At 38.4% G+C, this 24,364-nt stretch overlaps 2 protein-coding genes and 1 pseudogene across 2 annotated transcripts; 1 reads left to right on the top strand and 2 right to left on the bottom strand.

Annotated features, from left to right (window-relative positions):
• Positions 1–11,615: 11,615 nt before the first annotated feature.
• On the bottom strand, positions 11,616–13,709 carry LOC133723931 (7-deoxyloganetic acid glucosyltransferase-like). The gene is made up of 2 exons (XM_062150802.1): positions 13,164–13,709; positions 11,616–12,752 (listed from the first exon to the last, which is right to left on the bottom strand). The coding sequence occupies exons 1-2, from the start codon at positions 13,654–13,656 to the stop codon at positions 11,821–11,823; spliced, it is 1,425 nt and encodes a 474-aa protein (XP_062006786.1). The 5' UTR covers positions 13,657–13,709; the 3' UTR covers positions 11,616–11,820.
• Positions 13,710–18,126: 4,417 nt separating this feature from the next.
• On the bottom strand, positions 18,127–20,566 carry LOC133722791 (rust resistance kinase Lr10-like; annotated as a pseudogene).
• Positions 20,567–22,945: 2,379 nt separating this feature from the next.
• Positions 22,946–24,258, top strand: LOC133722175 (uncharacterized). The gene is made up of 2 exons (XM_062148996.1): positions 22,946–23,851; positions 23,956–24,258. The coding sequence occupies exons 1-2, from the start codon at positions 23,002–23,004 to the stop codon at positions 23,982–23,984; spliced, it is 879 nt and encodes a 292-aa protein (XP_062004980.1). The 5' UTR covers positions 22,946–23,001; the 3' UTR covers positions 23,985–24,258.
• Positions 24,259–24,364: the final 106 nt, after the last annotated feature.

Genomic DNA, 24,364 nt, shown 5'->3' with positions numbered 1-24,364 from the left:
AAAAAAAATTTTGAAAGGGTTGGAATCCAGTCTGACTGACCCACACCCGGTTCTATTAATTGAATTAGAAAAATACAACGGGGGAACATATAACCTGAAGCTTGTGCAACAAAAAAACTATTAATTCTCGCAGAGATACTCAATAATAGTAGGAGTCTCCCAAAACCAAAGATCATTAATGGAAAATAAACTAATATGGTGTGCAAGTCTATTAACAACATCATTTACTTCATGTTAAATATGTTGAGTCCTACTAGCTTGAAAAATTGTCATATAGTCTTTACAATCATCTAGAACTCGACTTACCTCCAAAAAATTCTTCTCCCCACTTTGAAATGCAGCAATCAGAAGAGCGGAGTCGCTTTCAACATCAACTTCCGACCAACCTTGGTGTATACTAAAAAAAAGACCAGCTTTGCACACCTCCGCTTCCATATTAAGAGCCGAGTGTGCGTATAGAAAAAGTCTAGCAATAGCCACTATACCCGTACCCGTACCATCTCTTACCACCATAGCAATACCCCCGCAACCAGTTTTAGACTTTTAGTTTTGAAAGCCCCATCAATATTCATCTTCATGCAGTATCCTCCTAGGAGGATTTTTCCACTTGGTTACATGCCTCTTTTTTTGCTGCCCAGACTTTGGGTTAAACCTCTCGATCGGAACTCTTCTAGAAATGGAACAGCTCACTGGATCATGTGCATAAGTTGGAACTGAGATTTCTTCCAAGCCTAATTGTTACGTTCTATCCACAGTCCATATCCGCAGTTCCGCACAACAAAGAAATCAAGCTGGTCATTGGTCAACGCACCCATCAAATCAAAGACCCACTCACTTAGGAATCGTCCAGAATGTTCCCTGGTCTGTAGCTTCAAAGGATCCTAAAGGCCAAAAACGCTGTACGTTACAACAATTCTTGAAAGCATGCAATCATGCAAACCTGTTTCGACGTCCTCCGAGCAGAACAAGCAACTTTGGTCAGTAATGGGCACCCTCCTGCTTACCATGCCAGTGCTGCCCTAGTTGGCAATACGTTCTTGAGTAGCCTCCACATAGGCACGTACATAGATGTACGGACCTTGGGAGGTACCCTTTCAAACCTTGTTCCACAACTTGCGCATCACACCACCCTCCACCTCCTTCGGAGTTGAAGCTCTCTCAGTACGATTTAGTGAATTATGAAACACATGATATCCACTTTTGACGTTGTAAATCTGAAAGGGGTTGTATATTTATTTTACATCTAATTGAATTAAAATTTACGACATTGACAATAAAATTACCAGATTTGTTTTACACCATTTACATATAATTTCAACATTGACAACAAATTGTTAATAAACATATAAAAATGTCATAGGTAGGGTAATTATACATTTAATAAATGACTCTCATTCCCACAATGATAACAAATATGTTGTCATATCTGTAAATGTGTGTATGAAATATATGTAGGTATCGTAGAATTTCTCGTAATTTAACTACTAATCGTTTGCTTAGCACAGAGTATACTGCCTTGATTAGCATCCATTAATCCATACATCCTTGGTTAGCTATGTCTTACATGTGTGCTTCGCAAAAATACTTGCTTTTGTACTAACCTGCAGCTGCTGCTGTTCTTCAACCTTGATTACTCACTTAATCAACGTGAACAGCTTAATTTTTAGCCGTAAGTATGCGATCAAAGATATGAGAATGGGATCTCCAATTCTCCACACTCTCGATCAGCAGCTTGAAATGAATTTTGGTAACTTAATATCCTATCTTAATGATCTATTACAATTGAGGCTTTGGTACAAGACGTGATTTGCAATATATAGAAGGATGAGTTGAAAAAAGAGAGTAATTGTTGGAGAGATGGAGCTAGGATAAGTTAGATGTGGCAGTGACATGATAAAAGAATGCTGCGATTGATTTGGTTGTTTGTGGTGTTAGCGACGGAAATCTGAAAGAAGAAGAGTATGAGTGGGTTATGTAGTAGGTCCGAGCTAGGTTGAAGATAAAATGAGGGATTTCAAAGAGGAATTTAAAATTCAAACAAATCGAATAATTAATAGTCAAAGAAGCGGACATGAGGCAAAATCCAAATTAATGGTTTGGTACACTGCAGACTGATCGGCTCTCAGACTGGTAACAGTCCGGTGGTTCGGTGAAGAAAAAATCCCAAAGAAAATGCATGAAGGGACCAAGTCATCGCTTTCAATTATCAATTTAGTTCCTTATCCGGTTATCCCCTTCTTCACTTAATTATTCGTAGGGCTGGATGTTTGAGCCCAAAAATCCGGAGACCCGGACCGACCCGTCAAAGCCCGACCCATACGGGCCGGGTCCTATTTTTTTGGCAGACAAAACGGTTCGGGCCGGGCCTTATCTCTCACATAAACGGTCCGGTCCGGGCCGGGCCTTGCATTTCCAAAATGAAAAGGCCCGTATTAGATAAAAAAGACAAGTGTCAATATATTATTGGTTGTAAGATAAGGCTCAAAATCCTTATCATAGGTATGTTCTCATTGAATCTGACCTTCAACCCTAAAGGCCCTAAACAGCCAAACCTAATTTCACTACCTCACTTTCACTCTACACGATCTGGATCTGCCGCCTCTCAGCTCTCCTCGACTCCTCCTTCAGTCACCACATTCACCGCCTAGCGTGGCTGCGCCGTCGAGCTCCTCTTTCGTCGATTGACACGATTCCAGACCTGCGACGTCGATTCCATCAAGCTCCTCTTTCATACATGCGTCGTCGATTGACTCGATTCCATCAAGATCCTCTTTCGTCGATTCCATCGAGCTCAAAATCCACATTCAGTGACTCGATTGACTCGATCCACATTCATCGCCTAGCGTGACATGCATGCATCGTCGATTGACTCGATCCTCTCCACGGTTTCTCCCTTTCGTCGATTCCATACCTGAGACAGTTCCAAGGTATCCAATCGAGCTCCTCTTTCCGTTTTCGAGCTCAATAGACTTGTGAATTCTCTCTGCTTCGTTTTGGTTCCTGTAACTTTTGGTTCTCATGCTATTTGTTCCTAATCTGATAAGACGTGTTGTGATTCTAATTCTGCAGTACATTTCAATTAAGCCTTTGGGCGATAGAGTGCTTGTGAAGATCGACACAGGTGGTGGGATTTTGGTTCAAGGAGGAGAAGTGGTTACTGTCAGAGAGGGCAAAAGCCGCAAAACCTTCAAGCTTCTAGTCTTCCAATTCTCAATCAAGGTCTTTCTCTCTCTCTCTCGGTTAATCATAGATTCTGTGTATGATATTTGAGTGCAATGGTGCAGATTAATCTAATTCTTCTCCCTGTTTTGGTTGTAGAATGGCCACCGATGGGAATGCTATTGTACCATCGCCGAAAGCTCCAGCCGAAAGCTCCAGCTTTGTATTTAAATTTGGACACTTTGTATTTCAATTGTAGCTTTAATTGTTCTTGATGAGTACTTGAATTTGGATATTATGTATTCTGGATATTCGAATTTGCAACTTGAACTTTGGATTTTGATAGTGTTTTAATTCAAATCTTCACCAGGTTGATATCAATGAAATCTAGATATATAGCAAAGTAGATATAGAAATGGTAAAATACAGGTTTTTGGGCCCGAAAGCCCGCAAGCCCGGCCCGAAATGAAACGGGCCGGTCCCTGTTTGTGTCAAAGCGGGCCGGGTCCGGGCCCAATGAAAAACGGGCAGGTCCCGGGCCCAGTGAAATTATTGTTGGACCCGGCCCATGCCCAGCCCTAATTATTCGACAGCATTCTTGCTCGAATCAAGCGTATTGAACTACTGATGTTTGTTTCTTTTTTTATATATTTTTTATTTTAAGACAAAAGGAGGGATTTCAAATTCTGATGTAACTCAATTCAACAGTCAAAGTTGGGGACACGCGAGAAAATCCAAATGGCCGGCTGATCAGCTCTCAGACTGGTAAGAATTGTTTGTTAACGAAAAAATCCAAAAAAGAATTTCATGAGTTTGGACCGCGTTAACACTTTCAATTATCGGTTTTTACTATTGTATTTAAAGATTAAAATCAAAAGATTTGATATTTTGTGATTGTATACATTTATGTGTGTGTTTGTACTGAATATATTTATAAATTTGTTGTCTTGAAATTGTTAGAAAAATGTTTCTTTTTTTCAGAAGATAGAGAAATCAATTGCAGAGGGGGTCTATTTTCTGTGTTCAACTTTTCTGTTGCTCATGGGAATGTTAGACTGCAAGCAATTAGCAATCAATGGTTCCTAACTGTAATCAACAGTAAATTTTTCCTATATAAAATTTATATATTATTATATTTTCTTACTTTTATTTTGTTTTCTTATTTCCAATATTAATGATAATTTCCCAACATATTACTATATTATTTTGTGTTTTAATTTTACAGAAATTCCATCACATATTTTTTAACAACATTACCATGGCTCGCCCAGTACCATTTGGTCTAGTGGCATAGTCTCCTCTTCGTAAGTGGGAAGTTGTGAGTTCGACTCACCAAATGTTATTTACCTTATCAAAAAAAAACATTACCATGGCTCTTTCTCTCCTCCTTGGTCTCTTTTACTCAGTTGAGAATTTCATTACAGTTGACTAATTGGCTATGGAATATTAATTACTTGACTGGTGATAGCCGCCGTTCTGGAGGTGTCCGTTGGTCTTTGGCCGAAGATGTACATATTAATATGATAGTGTAGAAGATAAAAGTATACTGTTACCATGGTAAAGTACACGGATTACTATACCAGAAGAAAACACCAAAGCTATCGCATTCAGGAATTAAAATGAAGAAGATGTAACATTTTGAAAAATCTTGAGAGAAATTTGGGGATAGTGCGTATCTACCGGCTAGAAATGATAGGTCAAATTTGACAGTAGCGGAGTGCGGGCTAAAGTTGACCGCTACTAATGAAGAGGACCGGAGCTGCAAGTTAATATATTAAGGGAAAATTTCATAAATAGTACCCGAAGTATGGCCCACTATTAATTTCAGTACACCAAGTTCCAAAATATAAACTTTAGTACATGAGGTTTAAAAATCGACCCATTATACATGTTTGGCTCCAATTTTGTTGCAGCTGGTCAACAGTCTCTTTTCTTGCGCGGGCGTGCTAGCACCGTTCGGGTGCGGTCGTCGGGGGTGTCCCTTGACCTGACTTCTATCAAGCGATTGTAGACGAGGAGAGCACCAACCTCGTCATGGGATTCTTTGTGCCTCGTGGTGAGGACTTTGCTGAAGTTTCTTCTTGTTCACAAGTCGATACTCAATATTGCAGATTGAGCAGAGCGAAATCACCGGGAAGTATTGAGATCTTGCTAAAGCGTGACTTTAGCTTGGCTGGGTTGCTAGGGCGTTACCCTTGCTTGGCTGGTTCTGTAACCGTTGTGGTCGCAGCACTACCGTCGGCTCCCGAGGAGACTAGGACCGAAGCACGTTGACAGAGGGTTTGGTGGCACTGAAAGTCGGCTTCTGAGAAGACTAGGACTAGGAGTGTGATCACCGGTAAGAGAAAGAGAAGGAGAGGAGTTGCTCTTAGAGAGGTTGCTCTAGAGAGAACTTAGATCATCTTAGAGATGTTTTGATGTTGTGTTGTGAATGTGTGTTTTAGAATGAGAGGAGAAGGTGTTTATATAGGGAAGAAAAAGAAGAGTGAAATGATGAGTGGAAGAAAAATAATGAAAGTGGAGTATGAAAGTGATTTGTAAAATATGGAAAAGATAGAGAAATGATGAAATGAAAGCAAGGCATGAAGGTGCAAAAACATGGAAGTGATGATGATCTATTAAAGAGATTGTAGTAGAAAAATATATCCAAGGAAAAAAAGAAAAGCATCTAGCTTTCTTCATGTGGGTAGGAAACATGAACATGTGAATATTGAGCTGGTTTTAAGTCAGTTTCTGCCCCTTTATTCCTTCAATTATTTCTCCAACAAGCCTTCAGAATGAGCCTTCGACTTCTTCATAAAAAATGTTCCACTATGAGTGTAGATCATCCTGAAAAATTGTCAGAGCTTTATTCCATGCGGTTGGGCTGGAAATGCTGCTGGACCTCTTACAGGTCCAGTTTTCCAGTTTTGCTTCTGTAGAACATTGGACTGATTGTTTGAAGGCCTTCCACTCAAATCTAGCTCTGGCACTCTTCATAAGAAATGATCCTTGGGCTTTCTAGAATTAATCTGGAAAGTTTTAGCTCATTTAGATTTCATTTGGTTAGTCTACCGCCCCTCCTTCCTTGTTTAGTTCGGTTTCTCCTAGCCGAAGTAGGAAAATGTGCTAAAGTTAACTTTTCATGCTTCCATGCTTCCATAGTAGGCTTTATTTAGCCTCTAAATATATATTTCGAGCTTGTCGACAATATATAGCTTGAGCCACTGACATTGGCTCAATTTCTCCAACACATGCCTTGTCAGGCCAAAATGTTCATTTTGGGTCCAAACATTGCCCCCCACGACGTCAATGACGCCGTTAGTTTCATGCCAGCTGTCGTATTTCAAAGGATAAAACGGTCTCTTCAAATTTTTTGCTCTGAGCACCCAGCTATCTCTCTTCTCTTATTCTGGGCACCCAACTCTCTCTCTCTCTCCCCAAAAACCCGCCCTAGAACACGACTAGTCTACTGCTATCTGGCCTCATAGTAACGGCGACCTCCCTCTCCTCAATTCTGAACCAACCTCGCCTTCATCTCTAGAAGCCATGTCATTTTGCTTTCAGGTTCCTCAATTGGAAATCGGAAGTAGCTTCCAGAATCCGATGCTACCATCGGCAGCGAACCACTACTTGGCTACAAAGGAGGAGTTGTGGCTCCAGAAGCTTATCTCACTCCAGCTCTTCTCTTCCGAACCACTTCGACTGCCCCAGCCTCTGCCACTTCATTGCCCAGACCGCCGCTATCACTACCTCTGAAACCGAAGAGTCGGATCAAGCCGATGTTGAGCTTGGTCTGGAGGAAGAACTGGAGCGAAAGGGCAGACGCCGGACTGGGGAGATTTCGGGTCGTGGACCAGAAAGACGATCCCCATGTCTCCCTTGCCGAGGACTATGATGGCTTTGAGGTTGTCGAGGTTGAGCTCCGGTGAAAAATCCGACTATGATGGAGGGTAGGATTGGGGATAAGGCTTGTAATCGGAGGTGGTGAAAAGCGGTGTAGGAGCGTGGTGATCAGTGGTGGTGATCGGTGACAACGAAAAGAATAAGGAAAAGAGATCCAGGCGGTGATGGATATGAGAGTGGCTATGAAGGAGATAAGAAGAGGAAGAAGCGAAGCCACAAAAGGCCAAGGGGTCATGATTCTAGACCAGAATCTGGTGCTTCTAATTCTTCGAGTGATGACAAAGGACATAGGCTTCTTGAACCCGTACTTCTCGTCGTCAACGGTGGCGGACATGGGGGAGAAGTCGTCGGAGGCCATTGTTAGAGTTTGGGGTAGCAGAGTCGGTGAGCAAGGTTGAGAGAGAGAGAGAGAGAACCCATTAACAAATGAAAAACCAATTTTGCCCTTCATTATGTGCATAATGGCATGCGGACTAACGGAGTTATTGACGTCATGTACGTATATTGAGTCGGGCTTCATATTTGATGTACCAAAGTGTATGTTTTGAAACTTGATGTACTGAAATTAATAGTGGGCCATACTTCGGGTACTATTCATGAATTTTTCCCATATATTAATGGCAAAAGAGAGTAATATATGCTAATAGTCCATTTCTTTAATAGAAATTTTTAGCCAAAATGAAATCATGGAAAACACCAGCTAAAATGGCACTCCTTCTGTTTAATTATGTACCAACAAATCTTATCATGGTTTATCTTGTCTGCATATATTGCCTCTTTTGGTTTAATGTGGTTCTAAGTTTTTTTTCTTTTTTTTCTTTTTTTTTGAATCGAAGGGGTCAGTCATTTATTGAAAGTGAAAGATTACAACAATACGATGCCAAAAGGCATCAAGAAAGAAATAAAACAGCCCGAAAAGAAAAATACATATGAAATATAAAAACTTAATAACGCAAGGAGCAGTGACGTCGAGACGCAGCGCTGATTTTACACTACGGATTGCAGCCGTGTAGTGAATTGAGTAGTCGGTGGTTTGACTACCCATCGAACTCCAACGCACAAATTGACAAAAATCAACTTGGCCTCGGAATGAAGGCACTCTCCCACCTAAAGATCGAAGCCGGCCAAGGGTGTCAGAACATGGCCATGTTGGCAGATGATCTTTCACGAACAAATACCATAGAATTGGGTCCTGGATCCAATACCAATAAGGCACAGGAGCCCCAATCCATTCTAGCAAATCATAAAAAGCCCAACAAAGATTGTGGGCCGCAGGCCAAAACCAAACTCCACCCGGAAACCAGATCCGGCTCCATCTGCCAAGCCCACCCGGATCCCGGATCCTGATCCTGATGCCAACGAGCTGGACAGTAGCACCGGCGGACGAGTCCCGAGGACCTGCAATGGAGGATGCCAAACTGCAATAGCCATTGCTGAGGAAAAGAGCATCGCCATTGATTTCCCAACAAACCGACCCCATCGCTCGGCCATCACCACCAGAACCCCATCCCCTCACCTCGCACCAAAATCCGACGTTCTTCAGCCTAGCGTCGTAGTCCCACGCAGAGGAAGATCCAAAGCCACCAGCAGAAGCAGAAACCAGATCCCCTCCGCTCTTATCCGTCAACCAATGATCCGACTAAGCCCCCATCACCACCGTATCTGCAGCGAGACCTCGCCCCAAAACTCTGAGATCACTGAGACTGCTTCCCGGATCCCACTCCTCCCAGTAATCACCGCATCCCTCCGATGGTGTACAACTTGGCCCACCGACACTGCCCCATCAGCGCCCAAACTCCGCTCAACAGACGCACTGCCTCCGAAGACAAGGAAGACAAAATGAAGAGACAAAAGCCTGAGATTTTCTCCATGAATGGAGTAGGTATAGGACACGACAACCAAGAATGGCTGCCACACCACAAACCCTAGCAGAGCGTTCTGCTAGGTCTTTTGTTAGAAAAATGATTTGGTGAATTGTTTTTTTTTCTTTTTTTCTTTTTGTTCTTAACAACGGTTCTAAGTTTTTAATCAAATATATGTCAAATGTCAATATGGGTGCTTTATTTACAATTTCACCGAGAAATGTACGTATCAGACTTTTCAACTTTTTCTCTAAATTAGGAATGCTGATCTCAAATTTCAAGATATATTTTCAAAAAAGAAGAAGAAGATTATACTACTGGAAGGATCTCTCCATATATTGAAAATTGCAGCCAGGCTGCTTGATCCAATTAAAAACAAATAATTAATTAGATATAAACAAACGATGATACCTAGTCATTTGTTTGGTTTAGCCCTCTCATTGTGGTCTTGCATGCATATTCCTAATGTCTTGGATTAGCATCTCCAAGTTTATGGTTTGAAGATCCACCTTTAGCAACAGTATCACGAGCCACTTTTGTAATTGCATCCATTGAGGTCTGAGCCTCTCTCCTCGTAAATTCCATCAACATTCTTATCATGGTTTCAAACTTTCAATGTCCTTTCTGTTACAGTTTTCTTCCGGCTGAAGACCTATCTTCCACTTCTCACTAACAGTTGTGCTACTGATGTAATGATCTCCTAAATTAGGCCAACAAATCATAGGAATTCCTGCTACAATGCTCTCTAGGGTCGAATTCCAACCCGGGCCTATGGGTGAAGAACCCACCCATTGACTTGTTGCCCTAGACGTCCTCTTGCAAAACCTAATTCACTATGTACCCTCTTTCTTTTGTTCATATTTCAAGCTCCATAGGAATTGGGTCTCCATAATCCATATATATAAACCCAAAGTGATGTCGGACCATACAACCCACCGGTATCAATCCGGCATATAAATTGACCAACCTTCCAAAATGAAAATTGATTGCCTGATTGGGAGCACATGTGCTCTGTTGATTACGCATGCAACCTACAATTAGGTTGCATGTGCGGGGCCATGTTGGAGCATGAAAAATCTCATATTAGAAAAGTGACAAAAAAAAAAAAGAATTTATAAATGGATGACTCACGTCCAATTGTATAAGGTTGTTTGTGTTAAAACCCAACACCTAATAGGTGGTTAAGTTGAGATAAGATTAGCACAATAATGAATCGTGGATCATGCTTGTCGCTGTTTAAACGAGACAATTTGAAAATCCAAAGAAAAACGAATATTTACAATCAAATATGCCAACAAATGTTAAATTTAAAATGATTTGGTAAGCTGCAAACTCGCTCTCAGACTGGTAAAACCGTATTTGAGATTGGACCAAATTCTTAGTCCTCGTTCGTACGTAATATATTTCAAAATGTAAACTCAAAAGATACAAAATTCACTCATCTTGTTCATCAGATTACAAACAAATTGTGATTGTTAAAATTCTCATAATCAGGAGCTCCAAATTGTGTTGGGAAGACCCGCCGATCTGGTGACGTTTCTGTGTCACCCTTGGGTTTGGCTGGTGGCGGCGTCGTCACTGCCTCATCTCTCTCCTGGTCGATCTGCACTGTGTTTGAAGCTTGTTGGGCTGTTTGTTTTCATTTGTTTGTTCTTTTTCTTTGGGCCCGGTTTGGGTCTTTCGCTTGTAATGTTGCTTCTTGTTGAATAAAAATCCTCCCATCGCCAAAAAAAAAAAAAAATTGTGTTGGGAAGATTCCCCTTTAAATCTTTAATCACATTGTCACGGGCTATTTTTGAAACCGTATCCATGCCACTGAGTTCTGAATCTCCTTCTTTTCAAGTTCCATCAAAGTTCTTATCATGGTCTCAATGTTCTCTCTCTTTTCTCTCTTTCATTCAATTGAGAATTCCATGACATTTGCCTTGCTTATTGTCTATATCATTGGACTGAGGTTAGACAGCGATCTGGAGTTCTTCGTTTGTCTTTGACAGGAGAAATAAATATATATGAACCTGATAGAGTAGTCGATAAAGGTATAATGTCCGCCAATAATAAACTGGTAACGTGCACCAGTGTACCAAAATAAAAGACCAAAGCCAATCACATTCACAAATTGAAATGAAGATCGAAATGTAACAATTTTGAAAAAAATATTGAGAGAAATGTGGTCGTAGAACGTATTAGCAGGCTAGCTAGGATAGTGTGCTAATCTTGACCATTACCAATTACAGATGACCGGAGCAGGAAATTAAACAAGGTAATTACTCTCAACAGCTAGTCATGCATCAGTCGAACTCACAATCTCCCACTTACAAAGAAGAAACTAGTGCCACTAGATCAAATGGTCGGTAGTCCGGTACTAGGCCACTCTCATAGTCTCATATAGTTGAAAGAGAGTAATTAACCAAAATGGAATTAATCATGAATAAGGAAAGTGATTTTCACACTCCAACTAGCTGTATAAAAGTGGAGTGCAAGTGATAAGATATATAGTGAATTGGATTGCAAGCGATAAAATATATGGCGAAGTGGACTGTTGAAATCATCACCCTAACAAACAATCTAACTATTTATGTTCAACAAATCTTGTCATTGTATATTGTCTACGTATTGCGATATATATACCTCTAAAGTCTAAACAATGCTGATCTCAAATTTTCAAAAGAATTAACGAAGAAGAATACAATAGTGGAGGATCCTTTCCAGTTTTATTGATAATTGCAGCCAGGCAAATTAATTACAAACAAATAATTATAATTGAACAAATGGGGATTACCTAGTCATCTGTTTGGCTAAGCACATACAATTACAAGCATCACAAAATTCACAAAGCGACAATTTCATACAAAGGAGAAAATATTAAATTTACCCAATAAGGAATAACGTGGAACCAGTTTAAGCCCCAGACCTGTCACTGTGATCTTGCATGCATATTCCTAATGTCTTGGATTAGCATCTCCAAGTTGTGGTTTGAAGATCCACCTTTCGTAACACTATCACGAGCCACTTTTGAAATTGAATCCATTGAGCCCTGAATCTCTCCCCTCTTAAATTCCATCAACATTCTTATCATGGTTTCAATATCCTTTCTGTCACACTTTTCTTTCAATCGAAGACCAATCTTCCACTTCTCACTAACAATTCTGCTAATGATGTAATGATCCCCTAAATTAGGCCAACAAATCATAGGAATTCCTGCTACAATGCTCTCTAGGGTAGAATTCCATCCGCTGTGGGTCAAGAACCCACCCATTGACTTGTGAGCCAAGACTTCCTCTTGCGAGACCCAATTCACTATATACCCTCTTTCTTTTGTTCCAATTTCAAGCTCCATGGGAATCGGGTCTTCACCTATACCCGAAGTGATGTCGGACTGTACAACCCACAAGAACGGGTGCCCACTGTTGACCAGACCGTACCAAAACTCTATGATTTTGGTACGTGTCAAGGTCACTAAAGTTCCAAAGCTGACATAAAGAACCGATTTGGCTGGCTGAGAGTCGAGCCATGTCATGCAATTTGGATCCCCTTTCCAAAGACCGCCGTGTGATGCTAATGATCGCGAGACGTCGCCGATTTGAGTATGTAGGAGAGAGTGGAGAGGGCCGAGAGTGTAAATTTTGGGGAACATGTTGGCCATATGGGACAGACACGGAGCATCAAGTTCGTAAATGGTGTCGAGGATTAGAGCTGAAGCTCGTTTTTGTGTCTGAGCTTCGTGGATGGCGAATTGAAGACCAAGGTGGCTGGACTGTTTTACCCTGCAAAAACCAGGTAAATCTACACGTCGCAGAAGGCCTTCCATTCCGGGGACGCCAGTGATTTCCACATTCATGTCGTCATCTGTTCATCAAATATTATATGATAAGTTTAAAGTAATCAATTTAGTCAAGTAAACTATTTATTATTGGTGGATGATTGGTCTTGTATCCAAATCAGCTCTTCATGCATGTTAAAAAACACATATCATATGTTCAAGGGTTTAATTAAGCCGGCTTTTACGTGAGTGCGATGACAAAGTCACGTAGAATTGCCACTTTGCCGCCTTAGGCTTAGGGTTTTAGAATTTCGGCTTTTCAATATCTGACGAGAGGATATTAAAGGAAAATATACAATAGGGTTACTAAATTACCTTACCAAATCATTTGTTGCAAACGAATAATATCTCATATGAGTTTGTTAAATAAACGCAGTTCATGCAACTATGCAAGCATAGGTTCGATCGGATTCAAATAAATTTAAAAAGTTAGTCACCTGGGAAAGGAAGCTGGCCTTGTTCGATGAGGTTGGGAAGACAAAGACAAGTCCACATGTAACGAGCACAAGGAACATTATAACTAAGTATGGGCAACCCCAACTCTTCTGCAACATCAAAAGCAAAAGTCACAAGTCCATCTGTTATAATACATGTTGGCGGCGGCAGCGCAACACCGTTGGCCTTAAGGGATGACTGGAGCAGCTCCTTAAAATGAGGCTTAATTGATGTCTTCAATGCGATCAACAACTCGCTGCCCAAAGTGCGTGGGTGGTCATCGGGAAGACCGTCCAAGATGGACTCGAAGTGGAGGGTGGGGAAGTGGGCGGAGAGGGCACGGAGGTTCGCTAAGCGGTTGTGGTTGTGGCGGGTGTTGACGAAGGTGACGTGAAGGCCTGCATGGCAGAGAAGCTCTGCTAAGCATAGCAAGGGTTTGATGTGGCCTTGCAGTGGAAATGGAAAGATCACTACGTGAGATTGAGATTTCTCCATTGAGTTAACGAGCTTCTGAAATCGCTTTTACGTTCGATTCCTATGGCTTGCTACTTTTAAGTTTGTAGGTAGTACTAATGCACAGAGAAGGTGGATATTATATAGTCGCTATAGATAAGCTTGTTAATATATTTTTTTTTTTTGGTCATGTGTCTAATATTTTACGGCGTTGAAAGGTAACATTTTACTATTTTAGACAATTCTTCGATCGGCTCATCGTACGTGGATTCCAAACTGATGCATCACGTGATTGTTTTGCACCACACTAAATCACTAATCGTAAACATTACTAGCTTGAACCATTAATTTTTTTAATTTGGTTTGGAAATATTCCTACATATAGTCAGCTTTGATTAATTATTAATCAAACTTATAGAAACTGAGCGATCGATATGGTTGTCGCTTACGAAAAGTTTTAAATGCAATTATATTTTTTTTATGCAAATATTTGAAGATGAAATAGTTTGGTCTAGTACGAACTCCTTGACCTGTTATATGTAGACTTTATCTCACCGTTCAATTTTGAGGAAAAATGAGCGTCAATAGTATTTTTGGTGCTAGAATTTTGACATAAAAGAGAAGTCTGTAAAACCCTACTGATCAACGAAGATCCTCCAGTCAACTCACAATATAAGACATATAATGATGCATCTCAATGATCCCACTGTCATTTTCCAATTTTCAGATATTTATAACGAACCGTAGTACAAATTCCACATATTTTCCAAAATTAAGCAAAGGATCCTTAATTATGCAAGCATAGTAAACAATAAAAGTACGACCCTACAGCTCATCAACATTGATGATCGATGCTTTGCATAATACGCTCCTCTCTAAGATCGATTTTCAAGCTAGTTTCAACTCAGAAAAAACGTAATAGATGCCCAGTCATATATGCTCCAAACTTCAGATTATAATATACGTACGTAGTAATTAAGAATTGTACATAGAACAACTTCGACAAACATTTGCCAAATGCAGCAAAATATATATATACGGTAAAAGTATACATACTAATTAAGCACGTTTGAATACCTTCGGTGTTGGTCATGTAATTAACGTTGGGAATAATACGGAATGATTTTAGTCGCACAATACAACTGCAAGAAGCCAGTTCTGATCTGGTCAACCCCATGAAGAAGTTTTTAACTTTGTGCCCTTTTTGGCTTCTTCCATTGTGAGAATACCCGAAGGATTATTGACTTGATCAATTCCAGCGTACTTTCCGTATATACAGTGGCGGTTGGGGCTCAGTCGTTCCGTGACACACTGAGTTTTTTTTTTTTTTTTTTTAATTCTGAAGTATGTTCTTGAGGTACCTATATATTTTGGTTTGGATAACTGCCATGTGTCTTGTCTAATGTAGTGGGATATGTTGTAGTTGGATATGTTTTAGTCGGCAACAATGTGTTCATGGGTTCGATAGAGAGAATATATACCGACTATATATGGTTATTATTCACTTATTACTTACTCTGTCAATTATATTACTCGAATTTGATAGGGATCTTGCAGGGAGATGAAAAAAAAAATTAAATTAAGAGAACCATTATATCATAAATAAGTATTAGCTATATGGATCAATGACATCAATTCGGACCACACATATACTATGGTCCATAAACATGTTATAATTTTCCTATTTCAAACGTTTTACTTGTCTTCATTCACATGGATGTAGTACTCGAATTTGATAGGGATCTTGCAGGCCGGGAGATGAAAAAAAAATTAAATTAAGAGAACCATTATATCATAAATAAGTATTAGCTATATGGATCAATGACATCAATTCGGACCACACATATACTATGGTCCATAAACATGTTATAATTTTCCTATTTCAAACGTTTTACTTGTTTTCATTCACATGGATGTAGTACTCGAATTTGATAGGGACCTTGCAGGCCGGGAGATGAAAAAAAAAATTAAATTAAGAGAACCATTATATCATAAATAAGTATTAGCTATATGGATCAATGACATCAATTCGGACCACACATATACTATGGTCCATAAACATGTTATAATTTTCCTATTTCAAACGTTTTACTTGTCTTCATTCACATGGATGTACTGTAGGCCTCATCAAAAAGCCCACGGATCAAGTGGGCCGATGGAGGCCCGCCGGCCCGCAGGGCTTTTAGCCCGGCCCGGCCCGTCAAAAAACCCGCAAAAGCCCGCCTTGGTGGGCCGATGGAAGCCCGCAAAAAAGCCCGCAAAAACCCGGCCCGGCCCGTAAAAGCCCTCTAGGCCCGGCCCGTAAAAGCCCGCAAAATATTTTATATATATATATATGTATGTATGTGTGTGTGTTTATATATATATATATATATATATATATAGACACATATAGATATATATTTGTGTGTGTGTTTATATAGATATATATACATAGTCATATAGATATATATATATATATATATATATATATATATATATATATATATATATATATATATATCATATATGTGTGTGTGTTTATATATATATATATATATAGACACATATAGATATATATTTGTGTGTGTGTTTATATATATATATATATAGTCATATATATATATATATAGATATATATATATATATGCGTGTGTGTGTTTATATATATATATATGTGTGTGTGTATATAGAGAGAGAGAGATATAGATATATATATATATATATATATATATTAATATATATGTGTGTGTGTGTATAGAGAGAGATATATATATATATATAAATATCTGTGTGTGTGTGTGTGTGGGGAAGTTCTTATATAAAATATGTGCATATATATATTCTACATATCAGTTGACCAATCCGATCGGATTCGAAAATATGGTGAAATTGGCTAAATTTTTTACCACACTCATAATTTATTGTAATAAACTCATCCAACGGTCGGTTTTTCCATTTTCTTTGAATTGATAGGGGTTACTCTTTGGAGTGTATGATATATAAATATAGGTTTATAAGAGTAACTACGTTTGACCTAGTTGATCGAATTCGAAACGTGAACCAAATTGGCTGGATTTTCTACAACCACCATAAAACATTACAATCTCTCCATCAAGCGGTTGGTTTCTCCGAATTCATTTTCCACTTCATGGTTGCTTTAGAATGAACTTAAACAATTTAAATGCAATGTATAAGTCATATAACTTTAGGAATAAAATTGGTATAGTCCAATGTGTTTGTAATTAAAATTAATTTTTTTTTATCTTATGTCCACGCACATCCATCGATGAAATATATACAAACGTGATGTGAAAAAATAAGCACGTTTCGCGGTTGCCACGCCATCGGTCAACCAATAAAACATATAAGTGACTACGGTTGACCAATCCGATCGGATTCAAAAATATGGTTAAATTGGCTAAATTTTTTACCACACTCATAATTTATTGTAATAAACTCATCCAACGGTCGGTTTTTCCATTTTCTTTGAATTGATAGGGGTTGCTCTTTGGAGTGTATGATATATAAATATAGGTTTATAAGAGTAACTACGTTTGACCTAGTTGATCGAATTCGAAACGTGAACCAAATTGGCTGGATTTTCTACAACCACCATAAAACATTACAATCTCTCCATCAAGCGGTTGGTTTCTCCGAATTCATTTTCCACTTCATGGTTGCTTTAGAATGAACTTAAACAATTTAAATGCAATGTATAAGTCATATAACTTTAGGAATAAAATTGGTATAGTCCAATGTGTTTGTAATTAAAATTAATTTTTTTTTATCTTATGTCCACGCACATCCATCGATGAAATATATACAAACGTGATGTGAAAAAATAAGCACGTTTCGCGGTTGCCACGCCATCGGTCAACCAATAAAACATATAAGTGACTACGGTTGACCAATCCGATCGGATTCAAAAATATGGTTAAATTGGCTAAATTTTTTACCACAGTCATAATTTATTGTAATAAACTCATCCAACGGTCGGTTTCTCATTTTCTTTGAATTGCTATATGTAGCTCTTTGGAGTGTATGATGTATAAATATAGATTTATAAAAAATTAGTGTCTTTAAAAATTTATTTATCAACAAATTAGTATCTATATATAAATATAGATTTTTTTTGGTACAATATAGTTATATAGATTGTTATCTTTGGTTGTATTTGATCATTATCCATTGAATTTCCAAAGCTTGATTAAAAAAAAAAATACTCGTGTCTTTAAATATTTATTTATAAATAAAGCCCGCAAGGCCCGGCCCAAAAAAGCCCGCAAGGCTAAGCCCGGCCCGGCCCGGCCCGAAAAAGCCCGCAAGGCCCGCTTTATATGGACGGGCTTGGATCCTTTGATTTTTAATAAAGCCCGGCCCGCAATTATTTAAAAATATAGCAAGGCCCGGCCCGGCCCGGCCCAAGCCCGCTATGAACCCGTTGACGACCCCTAGGATGTAGTACGTGACAAGGAATGCACACCATTAATATTGACGGTTTTAAGTATTGATATATCACGTAATATCATTTTACTTAAATTTCGAGTATATGTTTGCTGGGTTTGAAACTTTGAAGCTTTCAGAGGGTCCTTCCAGCATTCTAACAACTGCTTTCATGGAAGGGCAATTCACCGGGTACCACTGGATGCACCACAGTGCCACAATTGCTATTCTCTTAGCAATCTGAGCATCTCCATCATCAGCTAGCTCCAAATCCAACTCTTTTCCTTGGATCAGACGCTTGTAAATCAATGGGCTAAATACTGGTTACTACCCTGTGATTTAGGTCCAAAATCAATTCAATCCCTGGACTTCTAATTTCATCAAAAACACCCCTGCACTTTCAATTTTGATCTAATAGGTCCAATTCGTTAATATTTTGTTATGGGTTCAAGTTATAATTGGATTATTTATTGAAAAACTATTTATTTTTAATAGTAGGACTCACTCCTAAATTGACTATGCAGGCCACCTCGACACCATATCATAAAACATAGGCCATATATGAGCCACGTTAACAAGTTAAATAACTCAATTGTAGGAAAACTAACAAATTGGACTTATTATATCAAAACTAAAAGTGCAGGGGTGTTTTTGATGAAATTAAAAGTTCAGGGACTGAATTGATTTTGGACCCAAACTACAGGGTAGTAATTTGTATTTAGCCCTAAATCAATTCAGGATAATACACCTCATTGTCGCTTGATGTAACAACAGTTTCCTTCCTAGCTCCAATAACTTCAAGAACTAGCATCCCGAAACTATACACATCCGATTTGTAGGAGACAGTTCCAAAGTTGCCATTAAATACTTCAGGTGCAATGTAGCCCATAGTGCCTCTGACAGCAGTCATAGATATAACACCATCTTCCTTGGAACAGAGTACTTTAGTCATACCAAAATCAGAAATTTTCGGATTAAAGGAATGGTCCAACAAGATATTGTGAGGCTTGATATCGAAGAAGGTACTCGATTCCCTTTGCTATACCTGTGATGATGTTGCAAAGTTTCTCCCAATCAAATGAAGTGTTATTATCATAAGACTCATATTTAGGGATCCGGTTCCGCTAAAGTGAGGAGGGTGTGAATTTACTTCAATTTCATAAAATCTAGACACTACATATAATCTAAGGGTCATAACATTTAACACATCACTCTATCAAAAATTTTGGGGATTTTAGATCTAACCTACACTAATTAACTTGCTGTTATCTTTGGGTTAAAAAAAATAAAAAATTCATGTCTTTCTCCTGTGCGCCACTGCTGCGTTTTCTATTTCTTCCATGGAAACTCGTCCATAGTTGATACTTATGTAGTTTGCATCTCGCCAATTCACCATGCCATTAATAACTTGAAACAAATAGAAGTGCTTCAACCAATTAATATCGAATCGTAGCGGTGTAATACCTGGGTAAAGTCAATTGTAAATTTGTTTGTGGATTTGGGTTTAGTCCTGTGAGTAATGTGTGAAAATTGGTTATGGTTTCGATTCCGAGGGTGTGGTAGAGGTGATCATTTTGACTGTTGGCTCTAGGATTTGAAGAAGCATTGGCAGATCAGTATACCCTTGTTAATTGGATTCAATCATCTAGGGTTTATATTAATGAATTTAAATCGCAAATCGAAAAAATCACCGAAGGCTACAAAGCAAGGGACTTATGATTAAGGAGAGAACTCAAAGTTATCAACATGCACCCCGATCGTGTTTATCATTAGAATTCTATAATTGTGTATATAATTAAAGACCTCAATGATTTTCAGAGATTTATTCTTCAACTATGGATGAGTTTCTATGGAAGCACAAAGCCAAACACAGCAGTGACACAGTGATGCACAGAAGAAATATCACTTCAAATCCCTAGTGCTTTTTTTTTTTTTTTTTTTTTTTGGAGTTAACGGCGAGTTACCGTTATTTAATCTAAATTCCCAAAAAAAATTTGATAAGTGATGTGTCAAATGTTATGACCCTTAGATTATATGGAGTGTCTAGATTTTATGAAATGTGACTCTCCTCACTTTATGTAGATGTGATAAACTTCTCCAGAGAACTGTTTGGCATGTATTCATAAATAAGAGCACGCTTGCCTGCTTCAGCTGAAAACCCAAGTAGGCGAACCACGTTTACATGGTGAATCCTACCAATGGTTCCCACTTCATTAAAAAAATCATCTCCATTTCCTTTAGAATCCTTGAGGACTTTTATGGCTACCGGAACTCCATTACTCGGAAGCTTTCCACTGAAAACACTTCCAAAACCTCCTTCACCCAACTTCTTCTTGAATTCATTTGTCATCTTCTTTATATCAGCATAGGAGTATCTTGTGGGTACATGGGACTTGTGATCATCTAGGAACTTTTCAATCTTTTTTTTATTTTCCTTTTCCTCTCTCCTATTTGATTGTTTTAAATGGTAGAAGATGGCTACCACCGTAGCCGAAAAGAGAACAAAACCACATACGCTCACGCCCATGACAATAAACCTAGTTGATACATGACCTGAATTAAATAGGAGATAATTAGTAGACGATACTTTTTTCGTTTTTGCAGTCATATTTTCTAGTGCCATATTGAACACAAGATACATATTTCCTGGAAATTTCACTAGGTACGTACCTTTGTGACACTTCAAGACTTGATTGCTTCTGTAATTGAAATAGCAGCTTCCTCTACAGTTTTGACATTTGGGAATTTCCATTCCAGCAACAGACCAGAGTCTAGTTCACAACCATCCTGTATATTTCGAAGGGGAAGAAAGAATTCTGACAAAGTATAGCATTCACTGCCAAGCGGCAAGTCAGATATAGTAAAATACTCAGTAGCAGCCAGAACTGTAAGAATAGAGTTTGAACATAAATACAATTTGCATTATGATTGATAACTTGTCATAGATTGCAGAAATAAATAATCCGAGACAGAACACGTTTCCTAGTCCTTGTATAATTATGTTGTGATAAGAATCACACTTCATAGGAGATCTAAATATCTTGGAAACCAAGTAATAAACATCAGATATAATTGTAGTAGATCAGTTTCGATAGAATTCATATGTCTCTTATGGGGAGGACTCTATTTACATTGATCACTATATAAACAAGGTCCCTGTGACCTCTCTATTCACGAGCTTTCAGAAATCTAGCCCCATAAATAGTTGCAAGTAAACAGAGAGAGGATCACAGAAGTTCTTGTTTCTTAAGCAATGGCCTCCTTTTCATCGTCTACTGGTACGAGTCCTTCTGCAAGTTATGAAGGCTCATGGGACATGTTTTATATATATGCACTATGTTTTTGTAATGATATGTTTGTTGTGTTTATTCAATATGCAATTATGTGTGCTTTAGTGTTTTTAATCTTTCAATTGGTATCAGAGCTTGAATTGCATGTTAATAAACCGGATTAAGTTTTACAAAATTAAGGGTTATTATTATATGCATATATGTATATTGTTTGCTCATGAGTCATGAGTAGGATGGTTGTTTTTCCGGAACTGGGTCATAACCTTAATGGGTCCAATACTGACCATGCAGAAGCCTTTTCTATCAAGCCCAATGCGCAAATGCGCGTTTTAGTTTAATATTGGGCGCAAATGCGCGTTTTAGTTTAATCCCAGAATGACCGTCAGAACGGTCTCCTCTTTTCAGTTTCATATTTTGGGGATTTAGGGATTATGGAGAAAGAATTTCGATTCCACTGATTTTGTGCTTCTGATTGCAATTGATTTAAGAAACCAAGTTTGCATGTGTCTTTGAATCTTTCTATACATGTATATATGCATATGATTAACTCGAATTGCAGCGCGGGAGCGTCCGGGTACGTTTTCTTCCTTTCAAAACTGGAACTTCATATGTAATTGACTATAATTGTGAGCAAGAACCCTAGAATGCATTCCCGGCGTGCACGTAGGATAGAGTAGAACGTGACCGGATGGAATTTGAATTTGAATTTCTTGATCATGATTTTCTAGTATCTTGACTTTGGCTGGTATTGATTATGATTGAGAATGATTCTTGTGTTTTGCTTGTCTAGATTGATCTGTGTGTTTGTATCAAATTGAGTGAAATATCAATTAACAAGAAAATCTCCCAAAATTGATTCATTACGCCTTGTTATTTGATTTTCTAATTGACTGGTTGTATAAGATTAAAATCATTCAGTAACAACCATAAGTTCTAGATCACGTAATGGTGTTTTGATGCATGTTGTAATATCAATCTATCACTATACTGTTCCGTTTGATCATTAGAATAGAACTAAACTTGTGTCTTTGCTTTTTGGGATGTGATTGTATCTTCAACAGAAGGATTGACCTTCATATTCTTAAAATCAAAACAGTGTAATATGAAATTTTAGAGATTAAATTCAATGATCTGAACTCTTCTTCTTGCTAACATGCGTTGATTAATCAATGATGCCTTATTTTCTAAATTTTCAGTTTTACAATTGAGTAACTTCAGTATAATGAATTATCTTTGTTTGAATCGCTGTGTATTATTATGCGATATATATTTATCCACCTTTTCAAACAAATTTTTTATTTTGACAAAAAACTAAAACCTTCTTTATTTTTGTTTTCAGCTTTGAATTCTGGCATTTCCCTGTCCAATATTAGGAAAATTCTACAATGTGTTAACGTATGACATGCATACAATTGCCTTAAAAGTGGTAAAATGAGTCCTCAAAATAGTAATATTAGTCCTCAAAGTGGTAACATGAGTCCTTAAAGTGGTAAATTTTCTTAGTTACCACATGAGTCCTCAAAATAGTAATATTAGTCCTCAAAGTGGTAACATGAGTCCTTAAAGTGGTAAATTTTCTTAGTTTACCATATGAGTCCTGAAAATAGTAATATTAGTCCTCAAAGTGGTAACATGAGTCCTTAAAGTGGTAAAAATAGTTGATGTATGAGAAATGTTAACATACCATAGCTTTACCCCCAATATTGGGAAAATTGAGCCTCTGAATGGGTCTAATTTCAAAAGATGGAAAGAAAATGTTGAGCTTTATCCTGGTCTTCAGGGCATCGATTTTTGTTTGACTGAACCTAAGCCTGTTATTAATGATCAGAGTGATGAACCTTCGATTGCTAGGCATAGAGATTGGCACAGGGCGAATAGAATGACGAAGCTTATCTTGAAGCAGACTATGTCACCAATTGTGAGGGGTAGCGTGGTTGAACCTGAAACTGCTTTAGAATTTATGACTGCCATTGGGTTAAAGTTTACAGAGAATGTGAAGGCTGAGATATCACTGTTGTTGGATAGGCTGATAACCTCTAAGTATGATGCATCAGGTAGTGTCAGAGAGCATATAATGAAAATTATTCAGATTACTACTAGGCTGGCAAACTTAGATATTGTTTTTCCTGATGCTTTTATTGTCCATCTTGCTTTGAGAAACCTCCCTGCAACCTTTAGTCCACTGAAAACAGCATATTTTGCTCAGAAAGAGCAGTGGGATCTGAATGAATTAATAGCCATATGTGTGCAAGAAGAAGAGCTGCATAAGAGAGAGGGTACAGTTTCAGTCAATTTAGTTAATAAGCCGAGCTGGAAGGGTAAAGGGAAAGCTGCAGGGTCTAGTGCAGTAGCTATTGCTGGTTCTGGTGAAGGCACTAGTGGAGTTAAGTCCACCAAACTTAGCCCCAAAAAGGCAGCATGCAAGATGAAAAAGGCTGGAAATTTTAAGTGTTTTTTCTGCAAAAGGGAGGGGCACATTAAGAAAAACTGCAAGGGCTTCAAGGACTGGTTAGCTAAAAAGGGTAAGGTTTCAGTGTTTTCTATTGAGGTTATTGCAGTAGATTTTTCTTCTAGTTCTTGGTACCTTGACACAGCCTCACCTATACATATCACTAATTGTTTGCAGGACTTCCTAACAAAGAAGGCCCCAAGTAGAAGTGAAGTCAATGTCTCAGTAGGAAACGGAATGGGAGTGGCTGTCAAAGCTATAGGGACAGTCAAGTTGTCTTTAGGATCTGGCTCTAGTTATTTTTTGGATAATGTTTTTTATATTCCCTCTATGAAGAGGAAGTTGATTTCAGTAGCTCGTTTGGTTAGGAATGGATGTACTTTTTTCATCAATCTTGAAGGAATAAAAATCTCCCATTCTTCTGGTTACCTTGCTTCTGCTTCTTTTGTTCATGATTACTGGATGCTTGATTGCAGTTTACCACATGATGTGTTATTGATTGAAAAGGAAAGAAATAGTTTGAATAAGAAAAGAAAGTTCAGTGAAAATTCTGCTTTTCTTTGGCATAGGAGACTTGCGCATATTT

The sequence above is a fragment of the Rosa rugosa genome, chromosome 7, assembly GCF_958449725.1.
Source record: "Rosa rugosa chromosome 7, drRosRugo1.1, whole genome shotgun sequence".
NCBI lineage: Eukaryota > Viridiplantae > Streptophyta > Magnoliopsida > Rosales > Rosaceae > Rosa > Rosa rugosa.
This window is presented reverse-complemented; position numbering and strand designations above follow the sequence as displayed.

What these genes read in the sequence shown, in the direction of transcription:
- LOC133723931 (XM_062150802.1), bottom strand. Translation starts at nt 13,656, where the DNA reads ATGGAGAAATCTCAATCTCACGTAGTGATCTTTCCATTTCCACTGCAA. An exon ending in AGGCCAGCTTCCTTTCCCAG is followed by an intron (nt 12,753 to 13,163) that starts GTGACTAACTTT and finishes TTTGATGAACAG; the next exon opens with ATGACGACATGAATGTGGAA.
- LOC133722175 (XM_062148996.1), top strand. Translation starts at nt 23,002, where the DNA reads ATGTTAACATACCATAGCTTTACCCCCAATATTGGGAAAATTGAGCCT. An exon ending in GGACTGGTTAGCTAAAAAGG is followed by an intron (nt 23,852 to 23,955) that starts GTAAGGTTTCAG and finishes AATTGTTTGCAG; the next exon opens with GACTTCCTAACAAAGAAGGC.